This window comes from Oryza brachyantha, chromosome 7 (assembly GCF_000231095.2).
Source record: "Oryza brachyantha chromosome 7, ObraRS2, whole genome shotgun sequence".
Classification (NCBI taxonomy): domain Eukaryota; kingdom Viridiplantae; phylum Streptophyta; class Magnoliopsida; order Poales; family Poaceae; genus Oryza; species Oryza brachyantha.
The window spans coordinates 4,141,555-4,168,374 of NC_023169.2; the positions used below are offsets into that span (position 1 = coordinate 4,141,555).

The 26,820-nt window shown below is 38.4% G+C and overlaps 3 protein-coding genes across 4 annotated transcripts; all 3 read left to right on the forward strand.

Moving 5' to 3' along the window:
- Nucleotides 1–75: 75 nt before the first annotated feature.
- Nucleotides 76–4,163, forward strand: LOC102716610 (KHG/KDPG aldolase-like). 2 transcript variants are annotated; one of them, XM_040526089.1, is made up of 10 exons: nucleotides 76–323; nucleotides 462–516; nucleotides 626–673; nucleotides 1,699–1,734; nucleotides 1,834–1,878; nucleotides 2,433–2,516; nucleotides 2,837–2,902; nucleotides 2,975–3,013; nucleotides 3,252–3,351; nucleotides 3,917–4,163. In XM_040526089.1, the coding sequence occupies exons 1-10, from the start codon at nucleotides 160–162 to the stop codon at nucleotides 3,973–3,975; spliced, it is 696 nt and encodes a 231-aa protein (XP_040382023.1). In that variant the 5' UTR covers nucleotides 76–159; the 3' UTR covers nucleotides 3,976–4,163. The 2 variants fall into 2 exon arrangements, with proteins under 2 accessions (XP_040382023.1, XP_040382022.1); XM_040526088.1 differs by lacking the exon at nucleotides 626–673 and having other exon boundaries at nucleotides 3,786–4,163.
- Nucleotides 4,164–6,896: 2,733 nt separating this feature from the next.
- Nucleotides 6,897–9,951, forward strand: LOC102717078 (ADP-ribosylation factor 1). Its single transcript, XM_006657502.3, has 7 exons — nucleotides 6,897–7,030; nucleotides 7,338–7,514; nucleotides 8,355–8,425; nucleotides 8,665–8,784; nucleotides 9,229–9,347; nucleotides 9,509–9,590; nucleotides 9,678–9,951. The coding sequence occupies exons 2-7, from the start codon at nucleotides 7,367–7,369 to the stop codon at nucleotides 9,681–9,683; spliced, it is 546 nt and encodes a 181-aa protein (XP_006657565.1). The 5' UTR covers nucleotides 6,897–7,030; nucleotides 7,338–7,366; the 3' UTR covers nucleotides 9,684–9,951.
- An 11,396-nt stretch (nucleotides 9,952–21,347) lies between these two features.
- Nucleotides 21,348–26,208, forward strand: LOC102717355. The gene is made up of 5 exons (XM_006657503.3): nucleotides 21,348–21,738; nucleotides 22,964–23,157; nucleotides 23,944–24,262; nucleotides 24,545–24,643; nucleotides 25,476–26,208. Exons 1-5 carry the CDS (start codon nucleotides 21,622–21,624, stop codon nucleotides 25,509–25,511), a joined length of 765 nt encoding a protein of 254 aa, XP_006657566.1. The 5' UTR covers nucleotides 21,348–21,621; the 3' UTR covers nucleotides 25,512–26,208.
- Nucleotides 26,209–26,820: the final 612 nt, after the last annotated feature.

Sequence of the window (26,820 nt, forward strand, 5' to 3'; positions counted from 1 at the left end):
AATTACCGTTCCCTAGACTCGACTCGTCTTCCCCGGAAGAAGCCATCCTATTCCTCTCCACTGCCTCCGCTCGCTCTCGTTCTCTCGGTCGATCGACGGGGAAGCGAGCGAGGAACAAGCCGCGCAGCCCTGCGCGGGAGCCCGCGGCCGCCTCGAAGGATGCGGATGCTCGTTGCTGCGGCCGCCACCCACTCGCCAGCTGGCACGGCACCGCCTCGCCACCGCCGGCGGCGAGAGCGAGCCGCCGCGCCCGCGCCCGCGCCGCACAAGGCGCTCAACGCCATACTCCGTTCGCGCGTCATAGCCTGCCTACGCGCACGAGAGTAAGTAAAGCTGGCATCCCGCGTCCGGCGTCCCCTGCCCGCCACTTCTTCCCTCTCCCGAGGTTTGCTGCTGCCCGCCACCCGTTCGGCGGTAGGCCTCGCCGAGGCAGAGGCTCTGACTCCTTCCTTCTCCTGCAGCGGAGAGACGGCGATGAAGGCGGCCCATGCGGCCGTGCGGGGCGGCGTCTCTGTGGTGAGTTGGGATGATTTTTGCGTACTCAAGCAGAGCTTATGTCACTTTCTATTTTGAGGTGGCAAGACTCCACATTTATCTTCCAGTTTGGACATTTGGTGGTGGCCAGGGTTTACGTTGCCGCGGTAACCGCGCCCTCCGCGGAGGCATGGCTTCGGTAAGCCGCGGTAACCGAGTTTAAATTTGAGGAGAATTTAAAAAATTTAATGAAAAAAATATATGTTGTATATGTTGATATATAGTGTAGTTTTGTCAAGGAAATTAATGAAAAAACGTATTCCCGGCATAATTAAAAATCATGAACGAGTATTTCGGGAAATAAAATTAAAAAATAGCCTATTACAAGTAATATTTCATAGGAAGATGGTCAAGAATATTTTGTTTTGAGTCATTATTATTTATACTAGACACTAGGGTACATAATGTTGAAATACAAATATACAACGATGGATATATGGAAAATATGTATAGAGAAAAATTATACGTGCATCTTAGTACACATAATAGTTTTATTCATAATAATGGATAATAGGTATAGTTGTGACGCAATAATCAAAATGAAGTTATTGGTGTGAATTATTTGGTAAAGGATGATATGACGGTGTATGTTTGTATGTTGCAATATCAAGAATTTAGAAAATGTCATGTAAAACTTTTCTTGATTTTCCTATAACATGTCCTATTTTTCCTATGTTATAAATATAGTCAAAAAATATTTTCCTATTTTTCATGTATTTTTTTAGATTTTTTAAAGTTTTTTTGCATTTGACATCACAACCACGGTCTCCTCGCGGTAACCGCGGTTTCCTCGCGGTAACCGCGGTTTCGGCTACAAAAACCGCGTGGGAAGCCGCGGTAACCGTCGTTCTCTTGTGCTGTTCTAGCAAGTAGTTACCGCAGTTACCGCGGCAAACCGTGCGGTAACCACGGTAAACCGCACGGTAAGTCGCAAAAACCGGGCGAGTTTAAATTTAAATTTTTTGGATTCAAATTCATCACGGTTTTTACGGTTTTTGTGATTACCGTGCGGTATCCGCGGGAGCGCGATACCGCGGTTTTGGCGGCTTGCGCGGTAAGGGGAACCCGGGTGGTGGCAAGAGTAGTTCATCTAAGCTTTTGCTTGATATGTTTTTTTTATTGCTCATCCCTGGTTGTGATGACTGGCATGTGCTGTGTTTTCAGCTAGAGGTTGTGATGTCCACCCCTGGAGCGCTGGAGGTGGTGCCATTTCCACCATTCTTCTGCGGGCTTTCCCTTCTGCCATGATCATTGCTGCCTTCGGATTTCAAATAAATTGATAAATCTTTCTCGTTCCAGGTTATTTGTGATCTTCGCAGAAGTTATCCTTCTTTGACATTTGGGGTCAGTCCCTGACATATTTACTTCATAGGTTTCTGTATCTTTGCCTTCATAGCTGTTTCATGGCATCACGTGTTATGCCCTACATATTGTGCACTCATTTTACATAGGAGCCTCGTCTTTTCGTTTCTGTTTATACTTATTTGAATTTTTAATCTTAGCTGATTTTAGGATTTTCTCATCGTAGTTTATTTTTCAGCCTGTTTTTTTACATCGCTAAAAACACTTATATAAAAATTTTATTCATAAATTATTTTTCATTTATAAATATACCCAAACGATGACCCTGATAGCTTCCATGATACTAGTTCTTTGGTCATTTTCAACATCTTACTAAAGTTGTGGTGTAGTTGTTTCCAGATAAAGGTAGGACATCTTTACTATTTTTACTTCCTACCAAGCTGTGTAGTGCAAGTGTATGATTTCTTTTTCTAGAAGGTGGTAGTCACATCGTGTTATACCAGAGCTAAAACTGTAACATGTGTAAACTACTGGCAAGCACATAAGTAAGTAGTTGATGACACTTTCTTGTATTTACGAACCTTCTGTTATATTAGATTGGCACGGTCCTAAATCCTGAAGATGCAAGGAAAGCCATTAGAGCTGGTGCACAGTTTCTCATGAGTCCTGGTACAGTCATGGTAAGTAGCGCAGGCATTACTAGAACATTTCCAAAAAAATGTTTCTTTTTCTAATTACAGAGGTGCATATTTCCCGTATCGATATTGTGCTGTTCCTTTTAACATCTTTCACATACATTTTTGGTACAATTTGTTGATGTAACATAGTAGCATCATGTCAATGGTTCATATAGCTTTCAAATGAATTTAATTTGGCATGTTTGATCCAATTTCAGTCTGTGCTTGATGCACCTACTGGGATGCACTACTTATAATATACTTACAGATCATCATTACGCATCTAGATGCTGATTAATTCTTGCATATTGCATTTGTGTAAGGAAATACTTCATGATCTTGAAGAAAGAGAAGTCCTGTATATTCCAGGAGTGCTAACACCAACTGAGGTATGTTGTGCAGTCCTGAATATCATGAACTTATTTTCATTCTCACATATCTGATATGTTTGACTTTTACAGGTTATATCTGCTTCCAGTGCTGGAGCAGAAGTCGTTAAGGTATTTAGGTTTACCTCTCTTTGTAAGTTTTGGGGATAGATCTTAGCATTAAAAATAAATTGAAATGACAGCATAAATAGATGATTTTCCTGCCATTTTTATGCCGAGATTCTGTCAAACTATGTTATTTTGTCTACCGATTTTATTTCTGGTTAATTAGCTAAATGTACTCATTTTCAGCTTGTGTTTATAGTACACCTACCAATTGAAATCTTGGCTTGTGGTAAAATTCAATTAGGTGTACCCAGTTTCAGTCATGGGTGGAGAGGCCTATATGCGTGCTTTGAAGAAACCATTTCCTTCTCTACCAATGGTCGCTTCTCAAGGAATAAGCATAGGTAAGTTACCTGATCTAGCATTGATAGTTATAATACTCCCTCCATCCCTAAATGTTTAACGCCGTTAATTTTTTTATACATGTTTGACCGTTCGTCTTATTCAAAAAATATACTTAATTATTAATTATTTTTATATAGTTTTGTGTGTTGTTAAATATATTTTTATGCATATATATAGCTTTACATATCTGACAATTTTTTTTAATAAGACAAATAGTCAAACGCGTATAAAAAAGTCAACTGCGTCAAACATTTAGGCACGGAGGTAGTAATATTTACTAAATATATCTGCATGTTTCCATTAAATATATCAGATTTTAGGACTAATAACGCATAAAATTGTTCCTTTTAGAATACCTAAGGATATTAAATTAGTCACAAACTAATGGTTACTGTATGATGCCATTTAATCTGATGCTAAGTCCTTATTGTAGATTCTATCAACGGGTATTTAGAGGCAGGGGCATCTGCAGTCGTGCTATCTGATGCTATCTTTGATAAAGAATTGATGAGAGAAAGGAAATTTGATGAAATTTCAGAACTTGCAAATCTGTCCATTCTACAGGCATCGCAATCAAGAATGACGAAAATATGACAACTTCTTGGAGCATTATATTCCATTAAGAGGCACACAATACTAATCACCTAGCGCGAGGATTGGCAGTCATTTTGTACAGTATGATTGACACTGATAGCCACTCTGTGATCTGTATGAAGATAGGTAGAGAAGTAATCAAATTCAAAGCCCTAACACCATGTATCAAAACAGAGAAAAAAATCAAGGGCACTGGTGATCTGTTGAACAAGTGGTATAAAATCTCCCAGCTAGCTACCATCATGGTTCACAAAACCGTGATTATCGTGATAATCGCACGTATCGCCAAGATATGGTAGCGGTTTTTGGCGATACGGTTCCACGGATATTCTCCCAATTCAAAAATTTTGAAAATAAAGTAGAAAATCCAAAAAAATCGTGGTGATAGTTATGTTTATCATAAACTTAGTGGTGAAGAAAACTTTTAAAAACAAGATATGAATCAATTAAAAAGGTTAAAAGGTGAGAAAAAAATGAAAAACTGACTGTTCCTGAGGCCCAATACGCCCAATGCAAAGAAATTCAAAATCGTTGCGATAATCGTAGCAAACCGTGCAATAATCGCAGAAAACCACGTGATTACCGTGATCAAAACTATGATTACAGTTGCATTTAAAATCATGCGATACCACACGATTATTGTGATCGATACTGTGATAATTGTCGTCTTCAAAATCATCACAATAATCGTATCAAACCATACGGTTTAACGTCCAAAACCATGATGATTCTTTTTAAATTTTGAGTTTTAAATTCGCACGGTTTTTTAACGATTATCCGGAACCGGTTTCGATCCTCTCCATGATAAATGAAACCCTGTGTACCATTACAGACACTATGAACTTACTGTAAGAATGAATCAAACTCAAGTGCTGAGAGAAAAGAATGTGTGCAGCAAGAGAGTCGCATTCGCCGTTGGGTAGCAGAAGTATCAAGGGGATTGATTCAAGGCTGGAGAGTCTCATTTGCATTTCAAGAGGATCGAGCTCACGAAAGCTTGCTATCCCAAACCAAAGCAAGACATGACTGATGAAGGCTGATTTGAGGTCTGTTTGGGGAGTTTTTTCTAGCTGCAGTTTTTTTTAAAAACTGCTTCTGTCAATAGCTGTCCCAAACGGTCCACAACTTTATATAGATTCTGGCTGAGTTTTAGGAGTTTTTCTAGATTTTTAAAAGCTGACTAACAAACAGTTGTTTCTCAGAATCTAAAGCTCTTCCAAATAGACCTTTGGTCCAACTTTGCCAAGCTCGCAACGCAACAGCTTTGACTTCGCCACTGCCTTTTCCTGCAGGTGTTGTCATTGCCGTTGCCTGCAGGTCGAGGAGAGGAGCCTCGATGCCGCTGCCCCATGGGCCAAGGGATGAGCCCATCGACCGTTATGGGTGGGCAAAAATAATCCAGACTGAGAAAACGAAAGAGTAACTAACACCGAAACAGAAATGACATTTTCGGTTGGCATTTTTCCCTAACTAAAATTCATTCGGTCATCATCCTTCATTAACTAAAATGATTGAACTAACCAAAATTAGAAAAAAAAGAGGTCATATGGCTATGATAATCTTGGTGATTTGGAGCATAAGTCGGGAGTAAGGACTAGTATGTTGATACTTTCTTGGTAAATTATTACAAAATATACTATTTGTTATTATCATGTGCTATTTAATTTACAAAATATGTCATAAAAGAGGGAAAATGCCACCAAAAACTTATTGTAATTTGCTTGATTTTTTTATCTCCTCAAATTGTCACATATTTCAGTCATGATTGGAGACTGAATTAACCGAAACCGAATTAAACAGGATTCTTGGTCTTGAGTTTTTTACAACATAATTCAGTCTTGAGTTATATATAGATAACCAAATTTTCTTAAAAGATCGAACCGAATTAACCGAATAGATTGAACGCCCACCCCTAGTCACCTTCCTTCACAGGTTGGGGGAACTCATGTGATCGCTAACTACCTCATGCCAAGGGAAACCCACCGCCACCTTGCCAAATATGATAGTCGAGGCTCCAGTTCCAGCCGTTGCCCTCACTGGGGTTCGGGATGGGTCTTGCTACCATCATCCTTGCTACTACATGAATGCTCAACGATTGGCTTGGGCAACGATCAGGTGGAGGAGGGACCGGTGATAGCATAGGATGGGATTCGCCATCTGTGAGAGCAACACAATAGGGAACGTGCAGCCACCGAATCACCATCGGGAACGTGCAGCGCGAAAATAATAAAATAAAATAAGAAAGCCCAAAACAATTAGGACATGTTTAGTTCCCAAACATTTTGTACCAAAAACATCACATCGAATCTTTGAATATCTAAATAGAGCATTAAATGTTGATGAAACGAAAAACTAACTGCACAATTATGTGAAAAATCGTGAGACAAGTCTTTTGAGCCTAATTAATCCATGATTAGCCATAAGTGCTATAGTAACCCATATACATTAATGATGGTTTAATTAGGCTCAAAAGATTCGTCTCACGGTTTCTAAACGAGCCGTGAAATTCATTTTTTCATTCGTGTAAAAAACTCCTTCGAACATCCGGTCAAACGTATGATGTGACATTCAAAAATTTCCATTTCTTCAACTAAACACCCTCTTACTATGCCCGCAACTAGGGGTGAAATCGGTCGGAAATGGTATTATATTTTAATAATATTTTCGGAACCGATATCAGTATGGGTAGAATATTTTCATATTTATGAAAATTTATAAATTACACTATGAAATTCAATAAAGTTCAGAAAGAAATTAAAAATATTAAATTTTAAAACGATAATGATTAGTAAGATATCAGTTTTATATTATTATTTTCAAAAAAAAATATCGCTATATTTCCGTACCGTTTTTTATCGCTACCCGCAACAACTTCCTCACGTGGGCAAGCAAATCAAAGACAGTTTGGCCGGCCCATTTATAACTCGCTCCTTCCTTCCATCCACCCGCTGCCTCCTCTCTCTCTCTCTCTCTCCCTCTCCCTCCCTCCCTCTCCTCTCCTCCCTCGCGACGCGAGTCCGCACCCCCGCCTCCGCCGGAAGATCCGCCGGCGCCCTGCCGTCTCCGCCGCATCCTCACCCACCGGTCAGCCTCCCTCCCTCCCTCCCTCCATCCAACCATCCGTCCGTTCCTCTATATCCACGCGCTGTTTTTTTTTGGGTTCCTCTTGTGGAATTCGCATCATGAACCCTAGATAGGCTCTCCTCCAGATCTGCAAGTTTCTCTCCTAGTACGCCCTGCCCTAGCCTTGATACCAGTAGCATTGTTTATTTTTGGTCCCAAAAGGGTTTCTGTTTTTGCGTTAGATCCGCCGGTGCGTGGTTTGGATCTCGCGTTGATTTGCGATGAAATGGGGGGTGTTGTGAATTTCTGATGGATGGGTGGATTGCAGGTGGAGGGAGGGAGGAGAGATAGGGGAAGATGGGGCTGGCGTTCGGTAAGCTCTTCAGCCGGCTCTTCGCCAAGAAGGAGATGCGGATCCTCATGGTCGGCCTCGACGCCGCCGGAAAGACCACCATCCTCTACAAGCTCAAGCTCGGCGAGATCGTCACCACCATCCCCACCATTGGTCAGCCTCTCCCTGTATTTCAATGAATTCCGTTTGCCTTGCTGTGTGCGTTTTCGATTTGTGCATGTAGATTTTCATGAATGGCCACGATAACTAATTATATCAGAGACATATAAAGTAGTGGTTAATAAAATTCAAATACATATAAAATAGCGGTTAAGAAATTTAGATGCCCTACAATTCAATTGTTCAAATTATCAGCGGTGCTATACTGCTCTTTCTTGCCGGTCAACACACAACAAAATCTGCTGAATTTCGAAGCTGACACCTGAGGAGAGTAGCCAAGTCTCTGCTGAAGAGCTGAATCACATCCTATGTTGACAATCACATTTTTTCTTAGATGCTGGCCATATCTCATCATGCGTCTTATAGGGTCTGCAGGTGCCCACCAGTTATGGACCATGTTGTAAACTTGTGGTTGGGCAATGAATGCTTTACGTGTGCACCTTTTCATTTGGGCATCATTGTTGTGCACTTCAAAATTAGGGTTTTCTTCTTAGAGCTGTTGATAAACATAAATGTCTTAATTTCTTTCATTACCTAAAAAGTTGGGTTTAATAATTGCATGCAAAAGAATTGCATACTATTGTGGCTTCTGTTGTATGAAAGGTTAAGAGTTATCATTCCATGTCAGATATCATACTCTGATGTAGTGCCTTTAAATATACACCTAGATTTCAAATTTTAAACAATAAATTTGGAAAAAAAATGTATGTTGGGCAGATAACAAGTGTGATCTTCTCTTCCTTCTGTACTTGAGCAATGTCATAGTCTCAATGTTTCCTTTTCTACTTCTATTTCCTGTATCTTTCTAAATAAGTAATTTTCTTTGAAACACAGGGTTCAATGTTGAAACTGTCGAGTACAAGAACATTAGCTTCACAGTCTGGGATGTGGGGGGTCAAGACAAGGTAAAACTCGTGCATTATTAATTTTTATAGTCTGTTTGATGCTATTTTATTGCTTGAATATTTTTTTGCTGCTGCGTGTATTTTCTTAATGGTCTTTTCTAATATATAATCAAGCAGACAGATTACGTGAAAAGTGTTAAACAACCACTTGGTCCTATGTCTTGACTTATTTAGGTTTCAAAACCATCCAAATGTTATTTAGCGTAGCGTCTAATTTGTCTTCGTGTTTGTGGAAACAGATCAGACCTCTTTGGAGGCATTATTTCCAGAACACACAGGGTCTTATCTTTGTTGTGGATAGCAATGATCGGGACCGTGTTGTGGAAGCTAGAGATGAGCTCCACAGGATGCTGAATGAGGTAAGATTACTTTTTTTTTTTCTGTTTTACTGTCTTGTCCTGTTGATGTGCCATTTCAATTCATTCATGAATTATGGCACTAGTCTGATACCCATGACACGTTATTTGATTAACTAAGCAAAATGCTAGTTCAGCCCTTTGTAAGTTCAGAAAGATAATGGCAAATCAATTTACACAAGATATACTACTTTTATCTACTGCCTGAAAGCCCTCGTACCTTTTCTGTTCCTTTTGGAGGAATTCTCTATACTGGAGCAACTGAAAGGACTTGTATTCCAGGGGGATACAATTGATTAGCTGCTATCTGTCATGCGTTTATTTATTTAGGATGAGAGACTTTATCCCTCTTGTTGTATACACTGTTGGGAAAATAGCACATCTTTGTTGTTAAGTTGACAAATCTTAGCAACCATACATAATGAAATTCAATTGAAATCCATGCAGGATGAGCTACGCGATGCTGTGTTGCTTGTGTTTGCCAACAAGCAAGATCTTCCTAACGCTATGAATGCTGCTGAGATTACTGATAAGCTTGGATTACATTCCCTTCGCCAGCGACACTGGTAAATATTCACCCATTTCTATTCTGTTCAGTATAGAGATAGCCTGAAGCTCATCAACAAATGAGTATTATAGTATTGTGACAGCATTTTTTTTACCTTTGATGTAATTCACTGGCTCATTTCACCCCTAAAAACTCTTGATCGCTTTTATATTGTCATAGGTACATTCAGAGCACTTGTGCCACAACTGGTGAGGGTCTGTACGAAGGCCTGGATTGGCTGTCCAGCAACATTGCCAGCAAGGTCCTATTCGTCCTCATTTCAATTGCGATACGCCAGAAGTTGTAATGTATTATGTGTTTGACCTTTTTCTCTGTTGTGCAATTGTAGGCTTGAAGCTTGGAACTCCGACCATAAAACTTGGAGCTGACTAGGAGCAATGCATGTATCTCATTCATACATAGTTTGAAGCACTGCTTCAATCTTGTTAGGTGTCTTTGGCAAGCCCAATATTTTTTTTGTAATGATACCTCACTCGAATGTCATCTCGCTTATTATCTGCACCTCTTCCTTTTGCACAAGGATTTGCCATACGATGTTTCTGTGGCCATATTGTGATGAACTTGACCAATACCTTCAATATACTTGTTAGCTGTTTCATTTCTACAATAACATAACATGTATTACTGCTCCTATGTGGCGGGTTAAGTTCTTATCACTTATTTTGTTGGTTAACAATTGGTTTGTTTCTCCTTGTTGGTACGTGGGAGCGGGTGGGTCTCCCCCAGACGCAGAAGTGGGCAGAGCCAGCCTCAGCTAAAGTTGGCAATGGGCCTCATGGTCTGAGACCTGGTGGGTTTTTATACTCTATTAGAATACATTTATGGTCCAAATCTTATATCTGGAGATCTATTAATGGGCAAAGCATCTAGTGGGTTTGGTTTAGGTGTGTTTCCTAATCACCCGAACCTATTAATCTGCGAGTGGCCTAAGGCCTAGCAACCACCAAACCATAGTATGGATTAGGAAACTTCATTCAAGTGGCTTTAACAAAATATCACTCTTTACCATGCTCTTATGAAAATGTCATTCTTCATGCCACTCTCAGGTATTTAAAGTGTATTTTTATTTTTTTTTCATCCAAACTGATTTGTGAAAGGACTGAAATGCCCCTGCTCAATTTAAAAGCATGCAGCCTATCCAGCCACCTCCATGCCCAGCAAAAAAGGGGACAACACCGAGTTGCAAACACTAAAATTAAATCCCAGACATTCATAATCATGTAATAAATCATATAATAAATATCAACTCATAACCAAAAAAATATATATTCATCTCAACTAACAAATACATCACATAATAAATCTCCCAACAACAATAACCATCAAAAATCAAAATCAATCATTCATCATCCCATAATAAATCATATCTTCCAACACCAATAACCAGCAAAATCAATCTCAACCATACATCATCACATAATAATAATAAAAGTCCATCTGAACTCAATCTTCAACAATAGTTTCTAGTACTAAACATTACAAAAGACCTAGGAGAGACATATTACATGAGTTTTGCTCTCAGCATTAATCAAAATACAAGTGGTGCAGCAATCATTTCACACATGATTAATAAGCAAAATACAACATTGAACTTCATATCAGACTTCATGGATTAATTTGTAACCAACTCTTCATGATGGAATCAACTTAGTTTCATTTTCTTAGGAGTCGGCTTTTTGTTCTTCTTTTGTTGAGATGATCCTCCAGAAGTGTTGGCTCCTCTAGAAGGATTTGTTGTGTCTCCAACCCCTCCCACTCCAAGAGGAGATTGTTCCTCCGCCTAGTAGCATTGCAAGACGCCTGTGCATACACATGAGCTAAGTTAGAGACAAGAAACAAATATTAAGACACACTCCATGGATCAACTTACGTCCTTGTAACCATTCTCGGGCTTTCTTGCAAAATTCTATCTACATTGGTTGTTCTCTGTGATGTGGAAGGTTCAACTATGTTCATAGGTTTGGTCTTCCTAGTTTTTCTTTTACTGTACATCCTAGTTTTTCTTTGGTAAACAAAAAATTGATATCATCCTTGTTCTTCTTCTCACGATCGTTGTCGTCGTCGTCGCTCAGCTCCACCTCCTCGACCTCGGCAAGTACTTTGTGGATCGTCTTTTGCAATCCCTCCTTCCGGCTCCCACGCTTTTGGCCTTCGGGCCATTTGGACGTCTTTTCAGTTTTACTTTTTAAATTTGGGCAGTTGGCGCATATGTGGTTTGGCTCTCCACACTCAAAACAGTTGAGGGCATTGCCACTCCTCCCTTTCTTTTTGTGCCTCACATTGTTGTAAGCCCTAGAGAATTTGCGAGCTATTAGAGCAAGATCATCTTCAGGGATCTTCTCTATCTGCTCGTCAGAGATGGAGTGTAATGCGGCAAGTGAGATGCCACCATACACCAAAGCAGTATCATTAGCACAAGTGCTAGAATATGGCTCAAATACACGTTCCATCAAGTGCTTTTGACCTTTGCGATGGAAAATTTCCATCTCGTGGGTTTTCAGCCTAGAGTAAAGCGTTTCCACAGTGAGTGAGCTCAAAGGTGCACTTTCTGTGATGGATGTAACTTTCATAGCCCAAAGTCCAAGATTAAGGTTGTTGAGGAGGTGTTGAGCCTTATCATTTTCTTCAAGCTCAAGACCGATAGACCTCATGTTTGAAATAATCTTCTCAAATGTCTTAAAATATTCATCTTCTCAAATGTCTTAAAATATTCATCAATAGATTCTCCAGGATTCATCTCAAATCGCTGGTATTCCCTCTTGAATTGGTTTTGATGAACCAATTTAATCTCCTTGCTTCCTTCATGGAAGGAGCACATATTTTTCCAGATTTCGTTAGCAGTCTTGAGGTGGTTCAATCTGCTGAACTCCCCAGACCCTAACCCAGCAAGAAGTGCATTTCGAGCTCGGTAATTTGCCTCCCATTTTGGAACGGCATCTGCCGTGAGATTTGAGGTATCTTCGGGTATTTGGTAGGCAGTGATAACACTTTGCCATTCCTTGAACCCTAACCCCTGAAGTTAAGATTCCATTCATGCCTTCCATAACATAAAATCTGAGCCACCATCGAAAATGAACGGTTTAATCGAATACTTCTCCATAGCCTAGAGCCACCATCGAAACGGCTTAATCGAATACTTCTCCATAGCCTAGATTTAGTTCGTTGCCACGGTTAAGTTACAACGAACTATAACCGGGCTCTGATACCAATTATGAGATCAGATTAGGCTACAGAGGGGGTGAATATAGCTAAAGTGTAACTATACACGAAAAGAACAAAATTCCAATTCGATCGCAAAACTCCGAAAAGATATCTCCGTGAAAAATAGGAGGACAGGAATGGAGATGTCAAAAATAAAACAGAGCAAGAAATATCGACAGGAATTTAAATGCGGAAAGCATAAAATTTAAATGCGGTAAATAAAATTTCATTTCACAAGTAAACTTCAAATTTCATTTTTGAAGTTTACAAAGCTTGGTTCACAAGCTTAACAATAACAATTCATGAGAGTTATTGTCGCATCTAGCCAACACAAGCTAGAGTAACAAACCACTCTCGAAAACATTTTTCATTCCATCACAAAGTTGCTAACTCAAGCAACCATCCCTTCCCTATTTATAGGGCTAATCCTCCATTGCAAAATGACCACATTATCCCTGAAACTTGGCGGCTACTCCAAGTCCTCACAGTCGTTGGATGCAAGATCAAGGCATCAGAATGAGCCACTTCTTCACTTTCAGGATTTTCTCAGCTGATCCCACGAGCCACAGAAGATCCACCCTCCAACTGCCTCCGGTGCGTGCATGAGACAACTAGCTCGGCCACGCGTCCGTCGCTGATTGGACCACGATTCCCCCGGGGCCCATTCGCCAGCGAGCTCCCATGCCTCAGCTTCATGCGCCGAAACAGCCGCGCGCAATCCAGCCTCTCCGGGCCCGCACGCCAGCGACCGAGCCACATGCATGCGCGCTGGGCTGTAGGCTTGCGCTGCCCTGCCACCCGAGCGGCTCGCTTGTGCACAGCACGCGTGCATGCATGCACACAATACGTACTCCAGCTAGCTATCTCGCACAAGCATATGCATAGTGCATGCAGGTACATGACCATGCATGTGTACACATGCAGCTATGCATGCATATGTGTTCCTCCTTCTCTTCGATTTTCTTCGCGAATATCCAGTGGTTCTGCACGATGTTCGTCCATTGCGTACATGCATGTGTCCCACCTTATTACCTGACGTCCTCGACCGTGCTAGATCACAACTCTCCCTGAGTTTGATCCTTGTTTGTCGTTGACCAAGGTTGACCCAAGCACCTGCACACAAACAATTCGAACCATCGTTTTACGGGCACAGATTTCGCAACTTGACCCTCATTAGTCAACACACACGCTTTACCCACACTTGCCAATTTTCCATCACAATTAATACAAACCACTCTTGGTTTCACACTAAGTTGTTAAAAAGGCCAATGCATGATCATATGGTTGACTTGTGTGTTGCCACTCCTCACAAGTACATGTTTTTGTCGTTATTGTAATGACATGCCTTCCAAAATCCTTGCCAAAGTCTTGCACCTCGGCAGTATGTAGGCTAGTTGTGATAACCTTCAAGTGGCCTAAACCTCTTGTTCTTACCTTTAGTTGGAGAATTACAGCCGGTAGAATCGTACCCTGAAGCTGTTCTCCAATTCTCCTCCTCTTTTCCCACGGAACCATAATCTTCTCTCTTAGCTTGTCAACAAGGTCAACAACCAGTAAATCTTTTATTTTAGAAATATAGTTGTTGAACACTTCTGCCATATTATTTGTGATGTAGTCACACTTAATTGCAGTGCTGAATCCACATCTCATCCACTTCAAACTATGATATGTGGACAACCACTTCCAAACTTCAGTAGGTCCATAACAATAGGTATCATGTGCTTCTGAAACACCTCTTCCTTGTAAGCTTTAGCTGCAGGGTACATATTACCAAAAGTATTGCCATGGAACTTTTTTAAAAAATTCTTCATAAGATGCGAAAAACATTCTCTTTATTCAGCTCTAGGGAAAATAAATCTTCTATTGTTGGGCGGGGGGACGGGGGCACGGCGGCGGTTGGGAGCACTACAACAAATATGACCTTCTGTGACGAATTTCTCATGACATCGAAACTATTCGTCATTAGCACATTCCATTTTATGACGATTAGAATGAGATGGGTGGCTTAGTGACAAAAAAAGGTGTTCATCGTTAATATCAACTAGAAATCATCATAAAATTTTCAATGGGACATTATGACGAATTCTAATTTGTCATAAAGGGCAAAAAAACAAACGTCACAGATTTATATAATGCATTTCTAGAAAAATATATTAAAAGTTGAAGCAATTTAATAAAGTGAATTGATAAGGAACTAAAATTTGCCTTTAAAAATCATGGCTGAATATATTTTTGTAATATTCTATGTGGTCTAAATTATTCTCTGAAATTTTACGTGAAATTTGTAAGCTCAATAATTAATTTTAATACCACAGTGCATTTAACCTATTAAAATAAATGGAAAATAAATTAAAGTCCCTCTCTATGTCCTTAGGACTTTTTTGTCCAAGTGTTACTCTCTCGCTTCCTTGGCCCGCAGCCTCTCTCTCCTTCCTTGGGCCACCTTCCTCTTCCCCTCCTCCTCTTCTGGCCACCGGTCCAACCCACTTGTTCCTCCCTCACCGAGAAGTTTATTTTGTCTCCCTCACCGGTCCAACCCATTTTATTCTGAATTAAAATAATTCTTCAGGTACAAAATGATTTCACATGAAAAAATTATCAACAACAAAGTTGAATAACTTATCAAGATCTATAACTATTGTTTTGGTTATTTTGCTATATGACTTTGTTTCAATAATTTGAATTCGAATTTCAAATTATGACAATTTCAAACAACATTTTCAAATACGAAATGATTTCAATTGAAAATTCATCAACAACAAAGTTGTATAACTCATCAATATATACAACTTTTGTTTCAGTCATTTTGCTATATGACATTATTTCTATAATTTTAATTTGAATTTTAAATTATGACAACTTCAAATAAATGATTTCACTTGAAAAAGTCATCTACAAAAAAGATGTATAACTTATCGATATATATAACTTTTCTTTTCATCATTTCTTAATCTGATAAAGTCATAAAGTCATAGTAACATTATTCATAAAATTTACATATCTCTGCTATAGTTTATAAACTATGTAAGAGATATTTACATTTTGTGAATAATGTTACAAATTACTTTATCGAATGAAGAAATGATCAAAATAAAAGTTATAGATATTGATGTAACTTTGTTGTTGATGACTTTTTCATTTCAAATCATTTAGTTTTCGAAAATATTGTTTGAAGTTGTCATATTTGGAAATTCAAATATTATATAGGACAATCAAACTCAGATGGGAAAATAACCAAATTAAAATTGGTAGATCTTAATAAGTTATACAATTTTGTTTTCGACGACTTTTTCACATAAGTTCATCTTTTGTGATTTTTTATGTATTACTTCACAATGATATAATAAAATAAAAAGAAAAAGGTAAAAAAAAAAGATGAAATGAAAGAAGGCTGTTACGGGCCAGCCCTTTTAATTTTCCCTCACCAACAAGTCCATTTGGCCTCTCTCCTTTCATTTAATTTCAAAATATTAAACTTCGAACTGAATTTTATCATACTAAATGAACTTATGTGAAAAAGTTGCCAAAAATAAAGTTGTATAACTTATTGAGATCTACCTATTTTACTTTTGTTATTTCTCCATCTGAGTTTGATTAACCTATATAAAATTTGAATTTCAAATTATGACAACTTCAAACAACATTTTTAAATACTAAATGATTTCAACTGAAAAGGTCATCAACAACAAAGTTGTATAACTCATCCATACCTATAACTTTTGATTTGGTCATTTTGCTATATGACTTTGTTTCAATCATTTGAATTTAAATTTCAAATGATGACAACTTCCATCAATATTTTCAAATACTAAATGGTTTCAGCTGAAAAAGTCATCAAAAATAAAGTTATATACCTTATCAAGATCTATAACTTTTCAATATATGTCAGCATGCCTTTGGAAGGAACAAGAGTTATGGCAGCTGTGAACCTTTTTTTGTTGTTGTTTTGATCAGTGAGTGTATTGTTACATGTGAGACTTGACTTTAATTTACGATATTCTTTGTTATATTGTATGTTAATATATATTGATGTATGCTATATATCTTGGGCCTATCTAGGCTTTTCAAATTGTTTTGGCCTACTTGCTAAATGTATATAATACAAATGGGCTGAAAATAGCATATAGGCCTTAAATGGGTTAGATGGTTATTACTGGGTACAAATCTTGGTCTTTGGCCTTTATGGTGTTTTTAAATGGGCTTGGCCTACTTGCCATTTGTCACAAACGAAAATGGTATAATATATTTGGGCTGAAAATTTTATATAAATTGCCAATTGGGCTGGGCTTGATTTTAATTGGGCTTAGCCCATAAATAGACTGCTTACTACAATGTCCTTGGCAGACCAACTTATAAGTTATGACGTTTTTTGGGCTTGTTAATGACAAAAATGAGCGTCATAGAACAATGACGAAAGAAGGATCGCCACTAGATTAGTGACGGAAAAACACGTTTTCGTCACAGAACATCATTAGAGACGCATGATAGTATTCGTCACAGGAGCGTCACAGATTTTGAAACATGACGAAATTTCTGGTTTTTATGACGTAAACGAATCGTTATCTATCATGAGATTCCTAGGCGCGGAGGCCGGTGGAGGCGGCTTCACCGGCGGGAGAAGGCGACGACGGCTGTGGCCAAAGAAGCTGGCGGCGGTGGATGGCAGCGTCGGCGTCGGGGTGGGGAGGAGTCCGATCTGTCCAGACAGAAGCCAATCCACGATCTATTCAGAATAGAAGAGGAGCACTTTGGACTTTTCCTGTATTTTTTGATGCAAAAAAAAGGTAAAAACAAGTGTACCTAAAGCCTAAAGCCTCTGGTCAACACTCACCACACGACCTTTCTCCCTTGGTCGTGTCCGTGACCGTGTTCTCTTCTTGTGCGGTTTAAGTTTAGCCAAAATATCTTACGATGTAGAACCTTTAGAATTCTTGAAACTTTGGAAGTTTGGGGGTTTAGCTTGCTAAGAGTAGTGACAGTTTTGTTTGTTCTTGTATAGGAAACATATCTGGTAAACTCAGGCTTTATATACTTTCAATATTATTACATGTATGTATAAAGTCTAATCTTCAAATTCATTGAGATAAAAAGTTAAAATTATTTATACATTTATAATCTTAAAATTGTTAGGATTTTATTTTATTTACTATGGCTAAAATATAAGGCTATATAAATATATGTAATAGTTTGTTTCATCTTTTTTCCTATAGCTTATAAACATTGCCAAAAATGAATTTAAAACTTAATTTTGGGTTTTCGTCATAGTCTGTATTTTAGAATTTTCTTTTAAAATCGCTAAGAATATATTATATATATATATATATAATTAAACCCATAAATTATATTTTGGTCTCTATTAAGTATAGACTGAACAATCAGCGTGAGTGAAAGGACAAGTAGATTTTTTTTCTAAAATATTCGGTGATATTATCTTGGTAGTATGTACCTAAAGCTTGTGTGTATATGATACATTCCCTTTTGTAAAATTCAAAGGTGTTTTACTCCTCTGCCCTGCACCTTTTGTTTTGCCATTTGTTACTTTATTAGTTGATTACAAATCGAATTTGGAATGCGACAAAGATTACCGGCAAGCCATGTGTGATGGATTGGAAATGAATACCCCAGGTCGTATGGCCCATCCAGGTTGATCTTAGCCTGGTGGATGCAAAAAGTTGTGTGTGTTATGTTTGCATCTTTAAGACATGTCTAAAATTAATCCATAAAACTAAATTTTGGCAGTTAGGCTGGAAATCATACCTTTAATAGGTTTTTAAATTTATTTTCAATATTTAAGCACGCTTAACATGAACTCTCTCGTATCCCAGATTTGGGGAACATATGTATTCCTAATATAGGATAATTCAGTTTTAAGTTTTTTTTTTGGAAAAGGGAGTAATTTTTACATCAATTTTTAATTGGATTCAAACGGAAATTTGAGGAATTAATTATTAGTGCTCTCTTGAATATGCTCCAATGGGTGGTGAGTGGTGGCCAACTGACCATACCCTATGCAGGATTGGGAGGTTTTACTTAGACAAATGGCTCTTTAATTTGCAATACCAAATGCATTGTAGAGGAATTTGAGAGCTAATTGATTTTTTACATCCCACGGAAAATTGGATTAAGAATTTGGATTCAAAAGTAGCCACTAATATTTGACTACTTACTGGTTTTCTTTGTTTCTAAAAAATAGCTATTGTTTGAGTAGATCTAAAAATGGCTATTGGAACCTCGCTTGCGCCACTCTTTAAATTTGTTATTTGATTTATCAAGTTGTACTTTCATCTACACGGTAGGTTGTATTATTTTATTCTTCTTTGAAAATATACTGAGTGTTATAAAATTCTGTGCCGTAAGCTGACAAAGATGGTTATTTCGAAGGTACATGGCTCACTAAGAGTAAGTTTAATAGTAGGACTGACTATTAGCTATAAATTCATATTACAGATAACATACATAATATATTAGTTATAAGGTTGGATTAAATATTTTTCTCAGGTTTTTTCTTTCACTTATGTATGTAATACATCTACATTAGAGCACATATGTAGAGCTAGCTCTTGCATTAGAGCTACCTCTCTTAATTTTATATTTTATCTCTTCTCCGTATATACTTATAGTTAAGTTACACACTTATTATACTTGCTATAGGCAAGGACAATTGCCCGAGAGCTGAGAGAGGCAGAGAGTTTGCCTTGAACTCAATTCTGGGAGGAACTGCCCCCATGAAGTTTGACATAATTGTCTCCAAATTCCAATGAAAATTCAATTCATGCGACATATTCTAAAGTGTTAGGGAAATATACGTATACCTGAGAAGCAAATTTAACATGGAAAACCCTTAGGGAAAAACCACGGGCGCCAACCGGCAATAACCACTATGAGATGTGATTACAACGCAGGGGAATGCACCGGGCCGTCGCATCTTTCCCGTACAGCTTACAAAGGATATATATGGAAAAAATCAAGGAGTTCTAATAGAAAAAGGTTGATAGAATCCTATTAGAAAACTGACCCTATTCTTACTTCAAGTAGAAAACGGTTAGAAGAAATCTAGTAGAAAACTAGTAATATAATTCAAATACATTACATATAATAATTCGGGTTATATCTCTAACACAAGAGCTCTCAAAGAAAAACAATCCTATATTAATAATATGCTTATCCTACTAAATTTCTTTTCAAAGACTCTTGTTCTAAACACCTTTTATATAACCACTGCAAAGTTGACTGGCTAGCAGGGCTTTCTCGTTTTTATTTCTGGTTATAAGGCAGAATTTAAATTTTCAACTTCGAGTTTAGAGTTGATTTTAGTGTTTTTAGTCATATTTTATTTTTAGATCGCTAAAAATACACATATAAAATTTTTATTTATGAATATGCCATTTGTTTTTTTTTAAAAAAACCAAAGGATGACCGGTAAATCTAATCATCTCAAGCAACCCTAAACCTTTATCGACGATGACATGGTCATACAGCGGCGATTGACTATCAGTACGTGTTGCTTCCAGGTGTATTAGTTGAGAAGTTAAATATTTATGTTTAATACAGATTCGAGAAGTTGAGCTTTCTAGCGTCAGATTAGTCACGCTGTACTACAGTACATGTTAAGCTACCACGTGCAACCGCGTGTACACATATATGTATCTCGTTAATTAGGATGTACCTACTCCGTATAGCAAGTCTAATTTAGGAATGTTTTTGGGATACGATAGATTAGAAACAACAATATGGATTTTTAGAATGTTAAATTATACTTGTAGTCTAGGAATTTATATGGTAAAAAAATATAATTATTAAAAGAATATACTCGTCCCGGTAAAATAAATTTGCTTAGTATGTGTGGGAGGTAAGAAAAAACCAGCACACGATGTTAGTGAGCATCGATAAATATAAGAATATCCACATCAAAACATCGTTAGATCTATGCTGTAATAATACACTTATAATTCATATGATTGATCTTACTGTACATCAAAGGACTTGCATTTTAACTATAGAGTCGACTTCATCTATCATATCTATGATCTTAACTAGGTTAATGTTTTTACATGTTGATTATTATATTAGCATGATATAGTTAGTTTGAATCCATGGCTATTATTCATGTATCTCGAGTTACACATTAACCATGTAATTTTCTTTCTCAAACGGTGGCTTGTTTTCGAGACTCAAGCCTGAATAAAAAAGTAGAGGTTTTATGTAAAATATTTATACTGACGTAAACCGGCACTTTTAACATGTATAACACAATTCTAGTTCCATCGTCACTTTTATAACGGTAGAATTCAATAAAAAAGTTCAACCATAAAAAAGAAGCAAAGCTGGCTAAAGTAGCGTGAGAAAAAGAGCTAGAAAATCGAAGCTACATTCAAATAGATCTGTTCTGGACTTCGTTCCTAATATTATATTTAGAAGCTAGAGCTCTATCAAATTACCGGACCAACGGTTTTTATAAAACCATCTTAGTTCTTAAACTGCGATATTTAAACCATTTTAAAAGCCGCTAGTCATTTTACCGGTCATCCTTTCGTTTGCAGAACATCTTTGAAACCAAAGCATGTCATTTTTGAAACTACGATATTTAAGTCATTTTACTATATTTTTTTTTGAAGCTGTGATATTTAAACCATCACAACAACAGAGTATTATTGGTATAGATCGACTTTTTGAGACGCTCCTAGCTCGTGGAGTCGTGGTTGCACGGGAACAAAAAGCCATCTAAATTTCTTAAACAGGCGATATATAGCCATTTTTGAAACCGCTAAGCTAATAAAAGGAAAGGCAAACCGAAGTTCCCAAACAAATCAGGCAACGCAAACTTGTCTTTGCCCCGCCTCGCCGTCTCTCACCGAATTAATCAAATTTGATTAACCAATCAATCAATTAAAGCATCCAAACCCGTCCAAAGCCGAAAGCCCAAATCAACCTCCTCGCCCTCCCCTCCCTTCCCTTCCCTTCCCCCGCCGCCGATCACGCCGCTCGCCGGAGGAGGAGGCCGCGGAGGAGGAGGGAGCCAGCCACCCGCGCGGCCGCGAGATTTGCATGTCCCGGCACGGCGGGGGCACGGGATGCGTGCCTGCTGCTGCTGCTGCCCGGCGGCGGCCGGGATCGGGCCGCGGCTGCGCTCCTTCCTCCGCGACTACGACGCGCTCCAGTCGCTCGCCCTCGCCCTCATCTACCTCCAGGTGCGCGTTCCCTGTCCCTCTCTCCATCTCTCTGTCTCTCTCATGGATCGGCGCCTCCCCACCGAGATCTATCGCTTGCGTCGCTCATTGTTCCTTTGGTTCCCTGAATGGTGGGGAGCCTTTGGGAGTTTGGGTCTGAGGAGGAGGAGGGGAGGAAAGAAGGGGGCCGCCGTCTAGGTTTCGCTACTACCTTGCTTGGATGTAACTGCTTCGCGCTAGGGCGCGCATGTTGCTTGCGGCGTCGGGATGTGCTGGGGAATTTGGGGTGGGTTTGGTTCAATCGAGGTTTAGGTTCCTTCTGCTCGATCTGGTTGCTGGGTGAAGTTTGAGCGTGGTACAGTTCAAATTCCTTCGCTGCAAAGGACTAGAAAATTTCCCCAATTCTGCTTGTTTTTATCAGGGTGATTTCTTGGTGTGGCGAACTACATTCCTGATTTTTAGTCTATGCTTGCGGATTTATTTTTAGTCTACATTCCAGTTGAGGAAAAAATGGAGATTATATTTGTTATATTAACACTCTTTACCCTGACTAACTAAAAGTTTGAAAGATATCAGAGAGGTTTTATAGTTGCTGCATGTCATTCAATAGGCGTCTAGGGTCCAATATCATTGGTTATACCTTGGATTTGGTACCATTTTGGTATTGTACCTTGTGGGCTTGGGCAAATAGATTCCCATGTTTAAGTAGATTCTGACGACTTGATGCCTGTATTGCAAAGCAATTAGTTTGCTTGATTATGAGCTTGTGGCTTAAAGGTGATCTTTAACATTTGATCAATTTTTTGGTTTGTGATAAACTTGTAGTGGTCTAGAAATATAAAAGAGAGGAATGAATATAAATGTCTACTGTAATCTCAATTTTTTTAAATATTACTTCCACAATGGTATTATTATGTCCTGTATTTTGCCTTTTTTTGAACTGGCACAGTCGTTATCTTCTTGATGCTTACAGTGTTAGCAACAAGTTATGTTTGGTCGATGCGACTTAATTGTGTAGACATTGCATTAAAATCTCTCATTCCAAACGAAAAATAGCATATTCCCAATGTCACCATGGTTTAACATTGTACATGCAATAACTTCACTGATTGCTTTACATTTGGTTCGATTCCACTATTATGCTTCTTTAATGCTTAGAATGCTGAAACAAGAGTTTGCACATCCAAATTCCGAACTAAACTACTTAAGTTTTAATTGCATAATTAATTATTTGTTATTTTCTCAGATTGGTTGTGCACTGATTGGATCGCTTGGAGCATTGTTCAATGGTGTTCTTGTGATCAACCTGGTAATTGGGCTCTTTGCTGTTGTTGCGATTGAGAGTAGCAGCCAGAGACTTGGCCGGACATATGCAGTCCTCCTGTTCTTTGCCATTGTCCTTGATGTTGCTTGGTTTATTCTCTTCTCACATGCTATATGGTATGCCCTCTGCAATGAACCAACGACTATTATTTTCAGTTTAAAACCAGCTTTTATTCTGCATTGCGAAAAATGACATGGTATTTTGCCTAGTAAATAGGCCTTGTGACCTTTGGTTAAAATCCAAAAGTCAAAAAGGAAATGAATTAGTTTACTCATGGAATGAGTCCGTTTTGTGTTTGATGGTTGGATAAATCTCAATGAAATGGAAAATCCATACAGAACAACTGCCAAGCTAGCTTGCTTGTTCTTTGATATGTTGGGTTTTGCATTTAGATTCCCCTGAAACCATGTTTAAGCAAAAGTAGTAAAGCACAAACCTCGTTTCTAATAACATCCTTTGGAGTCAACTAAAGTTCAGTGGTTCTAGTCTGATTCACTTGTTTCTGCCATTTCTTTATTCTGGAAAATAGTTTTAGATTCTATGGAGGTTCAGGGAATGCTTCGAAACTGTTTAGACTTTGCATTTTGTGACAATAAGACTGGATGTCACCACGTGCTTGTGTAGATTTTGCATTATGTTGTTATGTAAATTAAGTGCCGTATGGAAGTACCTTGCTGCATTGCAAATACTATAAGTACCCATATGGGATTGGTTGCTTCTAGTATTCCATACCTTATGTTTGTCAACTTACAACCTGATGAAAATACAAGTCTGTTATTATACCTGCTATTGCATGAACATTGAAATATTTGCCAGTACACTTCCTTTCTAAGATAAAGGGATAATATTTTAACATTCTATTTTTTATTTTTAATCCATATTCTTATATCTCTATTTGATAGGAATATTACTCCTGAAGAGAAGTATGGTCAACTTTTCGTTTTCTCACTCAAACTAGCATTGTGGATGCAAATCATTGGGTTTTCAGTTAGGTTTTTGTCCTCCTTCATATGGATCCAAATGTATAGATTAGGGGTTTCATCAAGCACACCAACTTATCATGAAGTGAACTATGACGGAAGAAATAGTTTCTTGAGTCCAAGATCAAATTCAGTTAGAAGGAATTCCATGGCTGATGATATATTGGGTGGTTCTATTTATGATCCTGCCTACTATTCTTCTCTTTTCGAAGATGTGCGAAACAATACATGCAATCATCAGGTATTCCCTCCTAATTTCTTAAATATTTTCTTTTGTGTATGTGTGTTTAAATAACCACTGTCCCTGTTGTTTTATACTTGCCTTATATTTGTCGGTCTTTGAGATCATGAAAGAATTTTTATTACATCCAGTGATACAATTTTCAAACTATACATATATTAGTTTCAACCACACAATTAAATATTCTCAAAGTTTGTCAGTGTTTGAAGTATGTCTTTTGTCTGTATTATCATTGCTTGAAGTCTAGCATATTTAAATTCATGTTGACTTCTCTATCTGCAGGGTGATAAACAAAGTGGTAGTAATGATAGTGGATCAACATCTGCGGGTCAATCTCCACGACTTAAATCTTTTGCAAGTAGATCTTTAATGGCCAATGATGTAAGTCATGTCTGATGGCATTCTTAGACTTCTACATATCCCTTTATTTATGTCAAGAAACTTGGTCTTCGAATGTCCCTACGAAGAAGGTTATGTCTCTGTCTCATTTAAGTGATTCTGGGAAGGTTCTACATGTCTTGACCACAATTGATCATGAGTACCCATCATGGTGGATGAAACCATAATTATGGTCTATGATGGTATGGGTCCCTGATGCCTCTATTGAGTTGATTTACTTTATGATATTGGGTGGCTCTAGTAGCACCCCTTAGGTCCTGGCTTCGACTCCCTGTGAGAACGAATTTCAGGCTGAGGTTTAAAAAAATCCCCTTGTCTGTCCCACGTCAAAGCACAAGTCTAAGGCTCGGCCCAAGTCGGCCCAGGTCGTTAGTCGTTCTCACATGGGCTACGGTTCAGCTGTGTACGGGTGGGGCAGGGGTTCAAGGGTTTTCTTGAACTGCGTAAGGTCTTCTTCTATGCTTAATGCCCAGGGGCTATCTTACCCCCTGTAGGTCATGTTTTTACTTAAGTTTGGATATCTGGTTGTAAACATCATGTGCAGTTGGAGAACTACCCTTTCCAGTTCTCCTTGCATAACTATGTGCTTATTACTATCTGCCAGAATATGGAAATAGGTATCATACTTGATTCATGGCTGTTGTCTCAGTGATTCTTACCACTAGGATCCTCACTTTGAACCCATCACATGTGATTCAACAGGTGTTGATCGAACAGCTTTCTAATGATTGGCATCAATGTACTTGGTAGTATTTCATGAGTACTAACTATGTTGATGTATTTACGACATTATTTGACATTTTTCTTTTCACAGGTGGAAGCTGGACTAAGAAGACCCCTGAACTCATAATGGAACTCAGTTATATACGGAATATGTTGCCAACATAAGAACACCGGGAGCCTTCTGCAGGCCATTGTTACAGTTGAATCATAGTCGTTTTTGTACAGAGTTCATGTTGCAGACCAGAGGGTTTTCTTAGGATAAAAGGGCGTTCACCAATATACTGTGGTGATGATCACAGCTGCTGCGGTGCATTCTTGACTTATGCGGGATTTTCGGTGCCATTTTGGAGCATTATTTTTAGTCAGCCACTTGAGCCATACAAGTTTTTGGAAGAGGCGGTGGTCCAACCTTGGTGTCTCAGATTGGTTTCCACATGCTCTGTGACAACCTTTATGTCTCAGATTGGCTACAACTTACATATTTGAAATGTTCTGCAGCACGGGGTGGCCCATTTTCCAATCCTGTGTATTGCCTGTTTCCTCGGCTGCTAAGAGGATGCAGCTGTTAGATTTTATAGACATGGTCCTACTACGATCTATTAATCCAGTTTTAGCACTAGGCTGGCATCTTCTTCGCCATGTGGCGTTTATTTTTTCACTGTTTATAACTTGATATTGTTATTTTTTTTTACAAATTACTCATCTCTGAATCTGCAAAGGAGAAAAGCGAAATGTAAATTTCGTTTTGTTCATGAGTAATTTTTTTTTGAAATATTGATGAGTAAATTCTTATTGGTGGTTGAATTGAATTGAAACCGTCGTAAACTTCGGCTTTAGAGCAATGCATCCTATGTGAAATTGTGATCCTCCGTAAGGCGTTTGCTTCTCCCACCACCCGATCTAAGTCCAGGCAATGCATTATTTTGCTCGTTATCATATCGGGACTAAGGGGGTGTTTTATCGAGACTAAGAGGTGTTTGTTTTCCGGGACTAAAGTTTAGTTTGTAGTTAAATTGGATGTTTAGTTACTAGTTAAATTGGATATTGGACACTTATTATAAATAATAAATGTAGATTATTAATAAAACATATCCATAATCTTGGACTAATTTACGAGACGAATCTAATGAGCTTAATTAATCCATGATTAGCCTATGTGATGCTACAGTAAACATACCCTAATTATGGATTAATTAGCCTCAAAAATTTGTCACTCGAATTAGCTATCATTTCTGTAATTAGTTTTATAATTAATCTACATTTAATATTTGTAATAAGTGTTTAAACATCTGATGTGACATGGGGCTAAAAAGTTTAGCCCCATCTAAACAACCTCTAAGGGCCTTTTAGGTTTGGTCGATCAAACCTATCTGGAATTTCAAAGGATTGGATCGTTTCATAAAGGTGCAATTTCATTCTGCCCCTGTTTCGGATTC